Genomic DNA, 15,236 nt, shown 5'->3' on the forward strand with positions numbered 1-15,236 from the left:
ATGGTTATCCAATGCTTGTTGATTCTGTTGTTTCCACATTTCTTTCCTCCTCTCTTCTCCTCCTTCTCTCCTTGCAGCCTGCATGAAAGCGAAGCGCTAATTCGCGACATGCTGATACCCGTGCAGAAACCACGTTATTCGTCACCCCAAGATGGCAAGATGGGTTGGGGTGTGCGGAATCTATCCGCTTACACGAGTAGCCCAACACGATCACGCACGTACCCAGTATGACCACTGGCAAAGGTATCCATGCTTTCAAGGGTCCTAATAATGCAGCGACAAATACATGCTCCATACGGGCAAGGCGAATTCATCCATCCATTCGAGGTACCCCACGCGCCAGCCAACCACATCCCAGCGTCGGCTCCTCACCCACGGAGGACGGAGGTCGCAGGTCGTTCCTGATCTCGGCCATCCAGGAGGCAGAGACTTGCCGCATGAACCTTGGCTGTTCTCGGTCCGCCAGCGGCGGCTGATCCTGAGTAGATTGGTCTCTCCTGCAACACACGCTACCTGTCATCGAATCCGATGGTTCCCTCCCCAGGCCAAGGCAAGGGAAGGGGGAGGGGAGGGGTGAAGGGCTGTCAACTTGACCACATCTTCTTCACACGCCCTGGCGCAAAACTCCACTGAGGCTGTTTTCCTGGCCCTGGAATGCTGTCAACTCCGTTCTTTGATCTCGGTTGGCTCCGCGGCGTGCCTGTGCCCAATGCCTATTTTTGTGTCTGTCCGTGAGTTAACATTAAATAGGAGTGGATGCCTCGTCTTGTTCCGCGGCCTTGGGACGAGAGAGATATAAACCAAATAGTTGCCTATGGACACAATCCAATCCGATCTCGTCAGCACGGCGGCATTGACTCTTCCGCACATGCCGAGACGCATATGCCATTGCACTCGCGCGGCCGATTATACAACTGTTGCTTCTTCTCAGACGAGCCCGATGAATCGAAATAATTCTCGACTTGTCCATCTCGGTTCAGGCACATCATGACTCACGCCAAGTTTGTCCTTCTCCACGAGGCCATCGCGGCCACGGAAGCCTCCAACTTGATATGCCGAGTCGTCGCCTCTAAGACGGCGCCGTTGCTGGCCGCCGCCCCGTTCAACACCAATCGCGGCGCGGACACCACGCTGACCATGGCAATACCCAAGTGCTCGGCGCCCATCAGACTCTCAGACTTCATGTCCATTGCGCGAAGCCAGGGCGTGGCATCTCAAGTTTCGCACCTGCTCGACTTTCAAGGACTGCACAGGGAGGAGCAGACCATCCTCCTCGAGTGTCGCATGGTCAAGCGCTATCTCTTACCAGATCCCGACAACGCATTCCGCAACCTGATGCGAAGCGACGACTACTCCAAGGACGTGAGGGCGCTGCTGGAGCAGTGCATAGACCGCCAGGGATACTTCGTCACGGGCTTCCTCACCGCGACCGACGACTCGTGGCTGATCGAGGCCACCCAGCAAGAGCTGCACCAGTTTGGCATCGACCTGCCGTACTCCGACTCGACGGACGTGCCAGTCCCTTTCCTCTACCACGACCTGCTCGGGCCAGAGCTGGCTCTCTTCTCCCAGCCCTGCGCGCAGCCGCCAAAGTTCGTCCACGAGCAGATCTTTGCCGTGTCCTACAAGGTAGCCAGGCTGCCTCAGGCCATGTCGCCCGTGTCGCCAATGTCGGCGGGGCAGCTCTCCCCCGTGGCGACTACAACCGCCGCATCTGCTCCTCGTCGGCCGAAGCGAAGCAACGGGTACCATCTGACGTCTCGCCGCACCGAGGAGGTCTGGATGCGGAGCAACATGAGCAGTCCGGAGATGACGCCGTACTATGACGATGGCGTGAAGCTCACCGAGGACGACTCCATGTCGCCGCAGGAGGAAGAAGCGGCTTTCATCATGGTGTGAGAAGACTAGTCAAAGACGCACAACTGTTGGACCAAGGGGCTGAGGGGGAGACAAAAAAAAGCGAGCAACAGGAAGGCTGTCGTCGTTTGAGAGTTTGCAGCCACTTGCAAGCTGCACAGCACTTGAGCGGAGAGTGCTGCCTGCGCCGTGAAGAATCACATGGCCTGATACCATGATGACGTCCGACATCTATGTCATGAGATGATTCGCATTGACTGCGAAATAATTTACACATCTATCTAGACCAGCATACAACTGCGAAGTGGGATCTGCTGGGAACGACCACAAAGAAGATATACCCAGAACAGGCTCTGAGGCGGAGACGGCAGCCCGCAGCAGACCTCCCTGCACCACCCACTGCGAATGCTGGCATAAATGGGAGCAAAGGAGCCTGCAACCGGCCACAGCGACCCGATCAGAGGCCACAGGGCTCGGAAACGCACACAATTGCGCGGAAGGCGAGGATCGATCTGTACACCATCTTGTAAATAAGGCAGAGCCCATAGAGAGACGCAGCGCCGATGCGCGCCGATGAACCAATAGAACACCAAATACCTACCGATCATCACTCGTTATTCCCCCAAGCAGCCGCATAGCATGTTGGGCTCGTGTTAGGTAGCAGTGAGCGCTGCCGATGGACGGAAGCTGAAAGGCAGCTCCCGTCCATGCGGAAACGCCACGCAGTTCGCCTCACTGAGTCTTGCCCCTCACGTCGCCGTCCTCAACCGCGGCCCAACCCAAGAAGAATTCAAATAGAGCATCGTCAGTCGCGCTATCTAAATCCACGGCGTACAGAGCTAAGCAAAAGTTGACCGCCCAAGGAGCTCGCAATGAACCGATCATCTCGCTCCGTGTCCCGCCACCCACCACCTCCCAGATATTATCGTCGTGACAGCACGCGATCGCGCTCCCGCTCGCGGTCGCGACGCCGCTCTCGCGAGCGCAAGTCGGGGTCCGGCAGCAGCGGCGGCGCCGGGCTGTCCAAGTCCACGGCGGGCGTGGCCATCGCGGGCATCGGCATCGCCGCGCTGGTCGCCCACAAGATATGGAAGGGCGACGGCCACTCGGACAACTCCAGGCGCCGCGATCGGGACGGGGAGCGCCGCGGTCGTGACGGGGAGGGGCGCGACGACTGCGGACGGCGAGGGACGAGGAGGCGGGACGAGGAGGAGGAGGAGCGGCCGTGTCGCTCGCTCCAGCAGGCGGCCGGCTGGGCGGGCGAGGATCCGCGCGGCAGCCGGGATGCAGGGCGCCGGCAGGACCAGCGACCGACCGACGGTCGCGCCCTCCGGCAGGCGGAAGACCGGGGTGGGCCGGCGACGACGACCCGGCTGGCGCGCGGCCCGAACAAGAAGCTCGGAGCAAGAAGCGGCCGAGCGTGAATGACGGTCGCCCTCTACGGCAAGCCGACGACCCAGGCGGCGGCCGGACTGGCCAGGAGGCGCGCGGGCAGAACCAGCGGGGCACGGATTACAGCCGCCAGAACAGTGGAGCGTATCATTAGACAGAGACGATGGAGGAAACACGGTACTCGAACAGTCCTTACAACTATATGTATTCTTCTCTATATGTTTTGAATTAACATCTACAATCCCCCAAGTCATCGCCATGCTGCTTTCGAGACGTCGTCAACGGCACTTGCTGACATTGGACTGCTGGCGATGTCATCCTCCATCTCCGCCCATTTCTCCCCCTGCGGCAGGGCCTGCTGCCAGTGCTTCCCGGCAGTGTACATGACCGCCTCCGTAGACAGGACGTCCCCAAAATACTGCTCCCTCCTGGTCGTCCGGCGCTCGCCGCCCTCGAGCGCCGAGTACGCGCTGCGGGTGGTCCGCCTGCGCTTGCGCGTGCTGCCGCCGTCGCTCAGCAGCTCGTTGAGACGCTGCCGGTCCTGCATGAGCTGCTCCTCGTAGTGCACGATGCCGCGAACCCACGGCGCCACCTCCACGACGATCATGGTCATAGTACGATCGAAGACGGAGGGGTCGAGGTTCAGGCTGGCTGCGGCCTTGGGGGATACCGCGATGGGGTCGAAAGCAACGGCAACGTCGTAGCGTGTCAGCTTGCGATTGTCCCGCTCGCTGGTGTCTTCCAAGATGGTGGTGGTCTGTTCTTCGGTGCTAGTCTCGGGGTTCTGGAGAACGGCCGGGGATAGGATGCTGGAGGCAGACCTCTTGAGATTTTCCAGGGCCAAACCTGACAGGGTTGAGAAGATTGGATACCGAGAACAAAAGTGAACCTGGAGCGGATCGGCTTCGAGCAATGATCGGGCAATGGTAAAGTCGTCCTTCGCAGCCGCTGGCATTTCCGGCAGGGTTGGGTCCAGTATCTCGTCAAGTTCCACTCCGAGGACTCCCACCGAACAGGAATCGGCGCAGCTCAGAGCATCGTGATAGTTTGTGTATGCGTTAAGTATCTCGAGTCTTTGTTGTCGACTCATGTGATCCGCCGAAGTAGGGGCGCTCATGCCATTCAAGTCCACATTGCCGTGGGCATCACTCAAATCGCAACGCCAAAACTGCCACGCTTGTTCGGCTGCCTCATTTTCCATGGCGTCTTCGCTTGGGGCGGTCACAATGCGATCGCGGCTGAGCCAACCCATCCCGGTCTGATATGTATCTCCGCTAATGACACGAACAACATGACCCTGTTCATCCAGGTCGCACCCTTTCGGCCAGCGGGGGTAAAACCAATCATGGCCTCCTCTCCGGTCTCCTACTCCAATCTGGCACCAGAATTGCAGGTCCGTGATGGTCCCGCGCAAGTCATAGTCCCGGCGTTGATAGAGAGCTCGAACCGAGTGGCGTCTCAAGGCATGACCTTCATTGGCAGCAATGAGGAGGCAAGTGTCCACAGCGAGATGCTCGGGCGGCGGGAGGAAGCGGAATATGCCATGAAGATCAAGTGCATTCATCGGTACTGCACTTTCATCGCTGCAGGTGAGTATGAAGGGTCGCTTAGACTGGCCCATCAAGGATTGTAAACTCGCCCAGAACTGTTTGTCTTCCTCAAACAAGATGTCAACCTCCTCTACAAGGATAAGAGACTGCTTCTGCGATTTGGACGAAGGACTCCGACCGGGCTCTTCCCTGTTACGAGATATGTTCCGGTGTTTCTTTTTCTTCTCCGCTGCCATATTTGGCTTGAAGAAGGACGTCATCGTGCCTTGCTGGCCAGAGTTAGCGCCTGAATCTTCTTCGGAGTCCGCGGCTTCTGCTCGATGATGCTGCACAAGATGATTGCGCGTCATGTCTCCAACCCTTTCCAGAACGTCTTTGCCACTGCGGCGGGTGCCCGAATTGATTTCAAACACTTCGAACCCCAGCTCTTTTGCAACAGCATAGACCGACGCTGATTTTCCGCAGCCGTGTGGGCCACTGATTAGCACAGTGTTTGATAGTTTAGATGGATCTTTGCCTGCTAAATCCAATGACCTTGCCAGTGAGGGTCGTGAACGGCGAGTGCCATGTGGTGGCCGCTCTTCTAAATCTGAGAGCTCATTCATCTCGCCGCTCTCGTCTTCGCTATCAACAACGAAGTCATCGAGCTTGCTCTTCCGCTTTTTCTTCTTTACTTCGCCTTTTGATTTCGCGGAAGAGTCCCCGGCACTGTCCACTCCCTGAACTCGCAGCATTTCGAGCCATTGTTTCAAAAGAGCAACTTCTCTCCCTGTTTGCAAGACCTCTGTCGCTCTGGCTGGCGCGTACTTGGAAACCCAGGATACGCTCTCGCATGTTGATCGGTCAAAAGCAGAGAGTTGTTGAGCTAGCGATTGCCAGTGACGGTCAATAATTGGGTGCACCGGCTGTGATGGTTGCCGAGCAAGGTCATCCTCATCTATGTATCTGCCTGATGTTGTTATGAGGGCGACATTGGATTGTATTTCGGGGCGTATGCGTTTGGCAAGCTTGCAGCCGCTCTCAAAGTGTCTTGTTGGTAGTCGGAGCTCGGCTGGAGGAGGTGGGAATACATCGTCGTTTTTTGGCAGATTGCGCCTGACGCGTTGGATGTCTAACCGCCGCCCGAAAATCTCAAGAACAGACTCATGTGAGTTTATCGACACTGTTTGTCCTTTTGATTTCTTGCTGTTAAGACGGCTGATTGGAGTTGTTTCGGATGGAGCTCTGCTCGGTGGAGGAGCCATCGGCTCAGCTCCTCGGATATGACTGAAGCCGCGCGGTGGCCAAAGGGGGTGCTTAGCACCGGGAACTTTGACGCTTATGGGTTTGACGGAAAAAGAAGCCCCTTGATCAGATTTAAAGCAGTTTCGTGGCTTCTTTGGCGAGACTGGAGTGGACATGAAAACTGTATATCGTTTCTTCTTCTCGTCTTTGGGCAGAGATTCAGAGCCCTTTTCTTTTGCGAAGAATGGATGCGTCATTCTTGAATTTTCCTGTCGCGGTTTGTCTTTGATGCTATTTTTAAGCTTCGCCTCTGGCGCTCTGGTAGCAGGCCCGATGTATAGTTCACCAGATAAGATTTGACAAATCTTGTCGCCAATTCGTTTGCGATCTTGGGCATTCTGTCCATATTTGATGACAACTATCCTAGAGCCCTTCTTTGAGGACTTTGGCTTAGGGGGCGACCCGAGGGTACCTGTTCTCAAGTTGAATTTCAACACTTTCTTCGGCGGAGCGTCCACAGAAGAAGCTGGCTGGGTTGGCGGGGGTGCGGCGGCGGGCAGAGTGGTCGCGGAAAGGGACATCGTGGGCGGTTCGAAATCAGTTGCCGGAGCTAATAATTTTTGCTCTGAAGGATGCGGCGCCGGCGCGCTGCCTTGGCGATGAGCATTGACGTAGTGTATCATGGATTGCTGTTGAACCACCGCCTCTCGTTGCTGTGGCTGCTGGGGCTGTTGCGCAGACACCACCGACTCTGGCGACGGATAGATGTGCTCCAATGGCGAGATAGCTGCATAGTCGGGATTTTGAGGCGCTGTAGGGTTGCTGATCGTTTCTTGCCTCGTCTCGTGCGTCTCGTTCGCGATGGCCGTGGGCATTGGTATTTGTTCCGTATTGGCATAAGCTACAGTTTTAACAAAGAAGGGGTGAAGCTTTTTCGAGTTGCCATCGCCAAGACCTTGGTCCGTCATCGCCATTGTCGCGAGAACTCTCATTGAAGAAGAGTGGTGTAGGGCAGATGCCTCGAAGGGCGATTAGCAATGCCCTCGTGCAGCACTTCTATAGCAACACCGAGCAGTCCATTAGGTCTGACGCGGTGGTAGCAAGGCCGTCAAATATTTCGGCGGGTTGATGCCATTGACGGGTAGCGCATGAGGTATCTGATTGCAGCACCGTTGCGGAAGTTGTTCGGGGAGAGGAGTATCGTGCGTTGGCGAGCTTAGAAGCGTTGGCTACCAAGCAAGGTACTAAAAGGTAGCGCAGTAGCCGGACGCGTCGAGACAAGTGTGACGCGCATCTGACCTTGAAGAGGTACGTACCGTTTAAGTGGCAGACTGGCAGGCCCCACCTCAGGACTGACCGCCCGGCAGAGTTGCCCCACTCTTTGGCTTTTCTTGGTGATAGAATTTACTTTTTTTTTTGGCCTGCCTTGGAGGCAGAATTCTGGGAAAAAGTTGTAACACTGCTGCCATTGCGGCTGTCTGAATAGCTTTTTTGGCCTTTGAAAATCCTACGAGAGTCGCCATGGCTGCCGAATACAAGATCCATCGACCCTTCACTCTGGCCGTGTTACCGCGCCCGCTTGACCACACCAGAGGCAACATCTTTGCCAGAGAGGTCTATGGCCAAAAGGATGGCTCAAGGAAGAGAAAGAGAACGGAGCTCGTCGTGGGCATAGATGGAGAGAATGCAAGCATCTACGATGTATGAATCAAGGGAAAATTCTCCAAAGATAACTCTGCTAACTTGTCCAGGTCCCGACATCCCGGCAAATTACTTCATACCCGATCCCTCCCCAAGAATCCTTCACCTGCGCGCCGTACTCTGTCCGTATCCGCACTGCCAGTTCCAGCGATATTTCCCGATACACATACGCAGTGATGAGCAGCAAAGCGACACAAAAGATCACACTATTCAAGGACGTCGTCAGCGCCGACGGCAAAACTGTCTCTACAACAACCTCGCAGGCCTTGAAGAGCTCTCCCGTCAAATACATTACCTGCTCCTCCATGCCGTCCCAACAGTCCTCTGTTGGTGATGTGATTCTAGTTTGCAAGTCTGGCGAGGTCATTTCCCTCTCTAGCGAGACTCTCTCTACGAACTGGACCTCTTTTGCCAAGTCTCCCCTGCAAGATACTGTTGCTACCAAGATCAGCGAGCTTGAGATTGAACACGTTACCTCTGGCAGCTTGAATGAATTTACGGATGGACTGCTCAAGAACAAACCTGAAATCTGTAGCGCGCTCCCCAAATCAGTTGAGGCTGGGGAGCCGGAGCTACTGGCTCTCGTTACGAGAAGCCGCACTAAGAAACAAACACTTAGACATCTGATCGTTCTCGCGGCCATGAGGGGCTCGGTATCCGACATCGACTTGGTGCCACTGGAAATCTCGCCGATCCCATCCCACGACACTAAGGAGGCTGTGGCCCTGTCCCAGATCGATATTCCGACCGCTACGCTGTTCCAGTTGCAGAACAGTTCCCTCACTATTTTTGATCTCTCTGGTGCAATTCCAAAGCCCAAACTAACCCTCAATACCGAAGCCGCTACGTCCTTTACCAAGCTATCTCGACCTTTTGTTGTTTCGTCTTCCCTCGAGACAATCACACTATTCAACTACCAATACGGATCTATTCACGCCAAAGTGAAACTGGATCTTTCAGAACTACCAGTCGAGAGCCAACGGCCCCGGTCCTGCCAATTCCTGAGCTACGTTCGCAGCCAAGATATCGCTGTGGCTCTAGTCGACAATGTTCTGGTATCCATTCATGTTGAGCCGCCCACCAGCCATCGCAAGCGTCACCGGGAGGGCATGTTGATCGACTCCATCGGCCGTGGTACTACCCTTGAGGCTACACCAAAGCGGGCGAAGCACTCCAAGTCTGCCGAATTCTCTCGCTACATTCCTGGCACTATGACTGAGTCTTACATGGCGGACCACAGAGCAGAGTTGTCCAAAGCGGACGAGCTGCTGTTGAATAACGAACAGGAGAAATGGGAGGAGTTGCTTCGCGAAAAGTTCCACGTGGCTCACTCTGGCAAAATTGGTGCGGACTCGAAAGTGAGCGAGGAAGGCGGCGAGTGGTGTTGGCATAATGATGGCAGTAAATATGCTGCTGTCGACAGGCGATGGGTGATTTATGCTCTTGGCCAGGTCTTTTCTCTCGAGGCAAACAGCTCCGACGACATGACCCAACACCTAAGACTGGTACTTCCCGACAGCAATGTCACGACCTACTTGGTTGTCGCCGGCCACATGACCATGTCAAATCTGCGATCGACATTTGTGGAAGAACTGAACGGGGTCGACGACAGGGAGATCGCTACTGATCTAATCAGCTGCATTACTGACGCAGAGCCGTCCATGTCACTGCTGCTCAACTATCTACAAGCGACCAAGCTGGGTGAAACGGAGCTGATCTTGGCGATCCGCGCGCTCATGCTCAGCATGGACCTTATACCTGATACGAGAAAGATGAACAGCACGAAGCTCCTTACGCAACAGCCACACGAATCTGGTGACAAATATGAGATGGATCTGGATGACCTGGAACGCGAAATTGCTCTGACGGAGCACTACCTGGGCGATGATTCTAGCAGTCGCTCGCGCGGTCTGACGCTTGCCTTTTCCAAACTCTGGCGTCAACCTGCTATTACGACAGTCAAGGCCCTCCGTACTAGTGTGCGCACGGAAGAGATACTCGCTTTCATCTATCTACTTCGTATGGAGCTTGTCCGTGGAGCCTGGACCTCTCTTTACGTCGATTCTACTGGCCCTGATTCGGAGGGCAACGAATCCCCTCCAGACGGTGTCATCACACTCATCGCCGATCTTCTCGGGCGTTGTGTGGATGCCATTGGCTCCGGGGGCTGGCTGTTGAACGATACCATGGCATGGGCGGACAAGTCGGAAACGGGCGACTTTTTGACGGCGCTCAAACTGGAGGTGACGGCTGCCCTGGAGGGCATCGAGGAAGCTGTGCACATCAACGGCGTGGTGAGCGAGGCGGTGCGGTACGGCCAAGCGGTGCAGAAGAGCGGGGTCGGGCGGCAGGTGTCGCGGACGGGCAGCAAGCCGATGACGATACAGTTGGAGAACCAGGAGGCGCGGATGCTACCGCTGGGGCTCAAGGCGAAGATGTTGCCAACGAAGGAGAAGATCGTGTCCGGCGGCGAGGTTGTGCAACGCAGCGTGAGAGAGACGGGCCACCTCATCAGTCAAAAGGTGGACGCGTATTCGGTAGAGAAATTGGCAATTTAGTTTAGCACATGGAGAGGGCATTTAGGGCATGTGTATATAGTAAGCTTTTGTGTATTTGATTCTACTCCCTCTCGTGCTTTGGCATCCACCTCGAGCCCCGCGTCGCGTAGACAGCGCTGGGTTGAAGCCCACAGACTTTTCAAGATGACGAATCCACCCAGGCACCTTTTAGCGACCGACCGGCCCTCGTCTTCTGGGCAGTGTAAGCGGCACCGCTGGCAGTGCCGATCCCCCATGCAAACCGAGCGGAACGACGTAAAAGGGCCGACGGGTCACACAACTCTCTTTTCAACTGCTGGCGTCCTAGTTGTCGTTGCTGCCCGGCTTTCAGCCACTTCAAGATCGGGATGCTTCAGGAGTCCCGGATTAACATCGTCTTGAGTTCCTTTCGAGCCCTTCCGAGCCGACAACCGAACTCACGCCGCCGTGATGCTGTTGGTGGAATGGGCAGCCCCCCACGCATGATGGTGATGGGAAATGCCGCTGACGCCACGTTGATGCTACCACTATGGCCAATGGTCTGATGGGGTATGAATGGGTTACATTTTGGGGTCCGTTCCTGGGATCTTGGCTCGTCCTTCGTCGCTCCCTCGAGCGAGCTGAAAACCGCAGTGGAGATGGGAAGCTGACTAGCGGTGATGGCCCCGGGTTTGCTGTTTTCCGCAAGGAAGAGCAAAGTTGTATTTATACATCATTTATGCTCAGATTTGCAATGACTCTGCTGTAAAGCAACTCCTCATACTAACAAAACTTAGCCGCGCAATTGAACACTGTGTTGAAAGATGCGTCTCGTTGAAGCCGCCGCGACTCTCGGCCTACTCCTCGGCACCCACGCCAAGCCCTGCCGTGGCGCCGCCGCCTCCGATCTCGACATCCTCGCCGGGCAGCATGTTATCTACTCCTTCCCCACGTCCAGCACGCCGCCCGCCGAGCTCGTGAATCTCACCTCCGCCGGCCTCGTCGGCGGCGTCATCCTCTTCGGCGTCAACGTCGACGCCAACACCGCCGCCGCCATGGACACCCTGCGTAGGGCGTACGCCGCCTCCCCCGCGCCCGCCCTGCTGAAGAAGACGACCGGCGAGGCCGGCGCCATAAAATTCTTCGTGTCGACGGATCAGGAGGGCGGGCAGGTGCGTCGCATGAAGAACGACGAGCCGAAGCTCTCCGCGAAGCAGATTGGCGCGGCCGCGGACCCGGCGGCAGCCGGCAAGGCGGCGGGCGAGGGCGCGGCGGCGACGCTGAGGAAGTTCAACAACAACGTGAACCTGGCGCCGGTGCTAGGCGTGTACCGCGCGGCGGGCGACTTCCTGGACTACTACGGGCGATCATTTGGCAACACTTCGCAAGCGGTCGTCGCCGCCGCGGTGCCCTTCCTCACTGCGCAGCAGGCGGCGGGGGTCGCTGCGACCGCGAAGCACTTCCCGGGGCTCGGCGCCGCTTCGCACGACGCCAACACGGATGAGCGCCCCGTCACCCTCGACCTGTCGCTGGAGGAGATACGGCGTGTCGACGAGGCGCCGTACGTGGCGGCCATCGCCGCGGGCGTGCAGCTGGTCATGCCGTCGTGGGCCGTGTACCCCGCGCTGGACGCGGCGCGCCCGGCCGGGCTGAGCGGCAAGTGGCTACGGGAGGAGCTGCGCGGGCGGCTGGGCTTCCAGGGCGTGACGGTGTCGGACGCGATGGAGGCCGGGTCGCTGAGCGCGTTCGGGGGCGCGGCGGAGACGGCGACGCTGGCGGCGGAGGCGGGCATGGACTTGCTGCTGGCGAGCGCGCGCAACGTGACGCAGGGCGAGGAGATTCGCAAGGCGCTGGTGAGCGGCGTGTCGTCGGGGCGGCTGAGCAGGGCGCAGTTTGACGAGGCGACGAAGAGGATCGCGGCGTTGCGGAGCAGGTTGTGGGCGTAAGCAGGGGATGTGGAATAGAACTGGATAATTATCGCTATTGCTGAGCGTTGTGCTCCTTCTTCAATCGAAACGCTTCCATTGTGATTCTTCGTATATGTGGCGCGGTCAGCGGAATGCTCAGCCCGTCACCGCCGTCCGTAGCTGCCACCATTCCCGTCACCACCTCCTCCTCGGACGCCCACACCCACGCCTGGTGCTCCTTTGGATCCAGGACGATCGGCTCCTGGCTCTCCACCTCGACCTCGAATGCGAACTTGCAGAAGATTTTGGTCCCGCGCGAGTTCGTAAACACCGTCAGCGGCTCCCCCGCAGGCCCTTCGGTGACGCGCCACAGCACACGCCGCGCCATGAGGCCCGTCTCCTCCCGCAACTCGCGCGCGCAGCCGTCGAGGATGGTCGCGTCCGCCGCGGGAGGATCGACGGCGCCACCGGGCAGCTCCCATTTGAGCGGCATGCTGTCGGTCGCGGCGCGCTGAACGAGCAGGATCCGGGCAGGGGATGTGGGGGGGCCGTCGAGGAAGACGACGGCGCTGGCGTGGACGCCGGCGTAGTCTTTCTGATGGGTGGCAAGCCAGGCGTCGCAGGAGACGTCGAATTCGGCGACGGTGGGGTCGAAGGGGACGTGGGACATGGCGTAGAGAGGGACGGGAATGAGGTAATTGTTGTTGGTCTTGGGGCGAGGATGCCAACAGGTGAGGGAGGGAGCTGTGTTTGTAGATCCCAGGCGAGGCGGAGTTTGTTAGCCCCGGTGCCACTTTCGGGTGCCACGTGTAGAACAACGCCGCTGGCTTATTGTGCGACAAGTCAATGACTAACCAATAAGTTTGCAATGTCCAGAAGGCCGAATCCCGTTCATATTCCTAGCAGGCAGTTCCGAGATAAAAGCTGAAGAGTCGTCTAGAAGACACTAGGACGGTAGGCTGCAGCCTCACAGCAGAGGCCGGCAGTGATAAGGGTCCAAGGAGACAAGGGGCAGCATAACGCAGTATTGGATCCTGCCGCTGCCGCAAACAGCATCCCGAAATGTCAATGATAGAGTATCTGTTTGTATCAACCAGCTGGAACGCCCGATCGTCAATTCATCCCTCGCACAGGTTGCCGATCCGCGGCCGTTGTCGGCACATTGCAGCAAGGATTGCTCAGGTACCGTCAGCCTCGGCTCTTTGCATACAGCCCAACTGTCGAGCAACGTAGCACGCTGACCTGTTCTTTGTATCCTGATCCGATCCAAAGCTGCTGCCTATCATTGATGTAGTAGGCAAGATGAAACATGGCGTCGGAGGCGCTATGGCAACAAGGAGCCCACCACCACCACCAGTTCTGACTGCCGGCGGCAACCATTCACACACCCAAAGCACCGAAGCTTGATGTGCCGGACCGAGCCAGCGTATTAGCTAGCCAATATAAAACTGTAGATTAGGCTGTTAAAACGTTGGGTGGCATAAGCCTCTAGAATGCGGTGTAAACTGAGTTGTAGTTGACCTGTAGGGTAACAGAGTGGACGCAACTGGATGCCGAAGAATAGTAGAGGGCAGCAAAAATTTCGCAAAAGGCCTCTGAAAGTTGAGAGAAAGATGTATTTGGATAAGTTAGGGTAATTCCCTTTTTTTCTACTTTGGCTCCTGTAATAGAGAACAAGTTGACCAAACTTGTATCATGTCGATACCGATCATCTCAGCATCACAGCATTCCAGGCTACCAGTGCCCAGCTGCCAAGAGGTCTACCGCCACAAATTCGATGGCCTTTCTATCATATCGCCGATCTAGCACGCTTCAATTTATTTGACGGCTCGAGGGAGGCACAGGTCAGCAAATCAGGAGCAGCCGTCGAGTAGAGCGCCATACTCTCAGCTTTTCCCGTTCCCCCAGGGTAACAGCGCTTACCCTGCAATGCAACGCTCCAGGCAGGTCCGAGGCTACATTTTGAACGATTAATTGCATAGGTAGCAAATTCTTTGCAACCTCGGGCAATAAAGTTCTGGATACAGGAGCAAAGGAATGTCTTGAACCAATTCGAATGATTCCATCGACAAGACTTAGAGGCGACTTCGTCTGCGCTCGTCGACGCTTTGTCCTCGTGCAAAAGCCGGCCGCTGTCACAATCCATGGCGGGGTTCTTGGCCCGTCAGCTCCCGTATCCCGAAGCCCATGTTCGGCCCCCGACTTGCAGTTTCTCCGTCTTTGGTCTCTTGATCATTACACCCCCTAACCCCGCTTCAACCCTCCGTGAATGCTCCAGTAACAAGCGCGGTAAAATTCATGGCGAGGGATTTCATCCTTTCCGAAAAGGGAAAGTGAGAGGCGACAGGTCGCACCTTGAATAAAGGAGAGAGTAAGTACAAGCTCCCGGGTGGCTGCAGCGTTGTTCTCTCCATCATGCTTAGAGGTGATAAGAAGTTACCAGCTTCCCAATGAGTTTACGGCGGCGGACGGGCGGCTGGCGCTGGCCTGGTGGGGGCGGGAGAAGACGGAGCGAAGGCTTGCGAAGGGGTGTGGGCTGTGGGTTCAGAAACAGTTACGAGACCTCTTTTGATCTGTTTTTAACTTTGAGATCGATGGCGCGCAAATGGGTGACTGAGGCGTCTTGAGCCAATGAAAGGCCCGCGAGATGGTATTTCGTTTCAGCTCGACAGAGTGTGCAACTAGGGTCGCTCCCGACGTGGCTCGATCTCCTCCGTCGCTTTCCAGATTGTCTTCGCATCACAAGGTCAGGTTGACGCTCGTTTAGCCAACAGCGCTTGTTGAGCTGTGAACGAGCCTGATGGGTCTTCGGATAGCCGGCAAGCAGGTTTTCTTATAGTTTGCTCCTGGCAGTCTGGCTATCTCTAGAGCCTTGCACTGAAGCTGACTGAGAGCCTCATTCCTTTGGCCTCGTCACCAGAAAACTTATCATGCAAGCACGGATAACTACAGTACCTTGGTAGTTGGAGGTCAGAGGTGCATTCAAGCATCCAAGCACGCCATGCCGTTTCAGTCCCCAACGCGCCGACGGGCTGCTCCGCCCCCCAGCTGATAGCCGTGTGCCTGTCAGGCGAAATATATTGCAATGC

The 15,236-nt window shown here is 56.6% G+C and overlaps 6 protein-coding genes across 6 annotated transcripts; 4 read left to right on the forward strand and 2 right to left on the reverse strand.

Annotated features, from left to right (window-relative positions):
* Nucleotides 1–987: 987 nt before the first annotated feature.
* On the forward strand, nucleotides 988–1,899 carry ISF_07227 (hypothetical protein; the record flags this gene model as incomplete). The annotated part of the gene is made up of 1 exon (XM_018850830.1): nucleotides 988–1,899. The coding sequence occupies one exon, from the start codon at nucleotides 988–990 to the stop codon at nucleotides 1,897–1,899; it is 912 nt and encodes a 303-aa protein (XP_018702108.1).
* Nucleotides 1,900–2,729: 830 nt separating this feature from the next.
* Nucleotides 2,730–3,281, forward strand: ISF_07228 (hypothetical protein; the record flags this gene model as incomplete). Its single annotated transcript, XM_018850831.1, has 1 exon — nucleotides 2,730–3,281. One exon carries the CDS (start codon nucleotides 2,730–2,732, stop codon nucleotides 3,279–3,281), a length of 552 nt encoding a protein of 183 aa, XP_018702109.1.
* Nucleotides 3,282–3,499: 218 nt separating this feature from the next.
* ISF_07229 (ATPase, AAA-type, core) lies at nucleotides 3,500–4,450 on the reverse strand (the record flags this gene model as incomplete). The annotated part of the gene is made up of 1 exon (XM_018850832.1): nucleotides 3,500–4,450. One exon carries the CDS (start codon nucleotides 4,448–4,450, stop codon nucleotides 3,500–3,502), a length of 951 nt encoding a protein of 316 aa, XP_018702110.1.
* A 3,094-nt stretch (nucleotides 4,451–7,544) lies between these two features.
* Nucleotides 7,545–10,282, forward strand: ISF_07230 (hypothetical protein; the record flags this gene model as incomplete). Its single annotated transcript, XM_018850833.1, has 2 exons — nucleotides 7,545–7,724; nucleotides 7,775–10,282. The coding sequence occupies 2 exons, from the start codon at nucleotides 7,545–7,547 to the stop codon at nucleotides 10,280–10,282; spliced, it is 2,688 nt and encodes an 895-aa protein (XP_018702111.1).
* A 782-nt stretch (nucleotides 10,283–11,064) lies between these two features.
* ISF_07231 (Glycoside hydrolase, family 3) lies at nucleotides 11,065–12,186 on the forward strand (the record flags this gene model as incomplete). Its single annotated transcript, XM_018850834.1, has 1 exon — nucleotides 11,065–12,186. The coding sequence occupies one exon, from the start codon at nucleotides 11,065–11,067 to the stop codon at nucleotides 12,184–12,186; it is 1,122 nt and encodes a 373-aa protein (XP_018702112.1).
* A 34-nt stretch (nucleotides 12,187–12,220) lies between these two features.
* ISF_07232 (NUDIX hydrolase domain-like protein) lies at nucleotides 12,221–12,817 on the reverse strand (the record flags this gene model as incomplete). Its single annotated transcript, XM_018850835.1, has 1 exon — nucleotides 12,221–12,817. The coding sequence occupies one exon, from the start codon at nucleotides 12,815–12,817 to the stop codon at nucleotides 12,221–12,223; it is 597 nt and encodes a 198-aa protein (XP_018702113.1).
* Nucleotides 12,818–15,236: the final 2,419 nt, after the last annotated feature.

This window comes from Cordyceps fumosorosea (genome assembly GCF_001636725.1).
Source record: "Cordyceps fumosorosea ARSEF 2679 chromosome Unknown scaffold_20, whole genome shotgun sequence".
Taxonomy (NCBI): Eukaryota; Fungi; Ascomycota; class Sordariomycetes; order Hypocreales; family Cordycipitaceae; genus Cordyceps; species Cordyceps fumosorosea.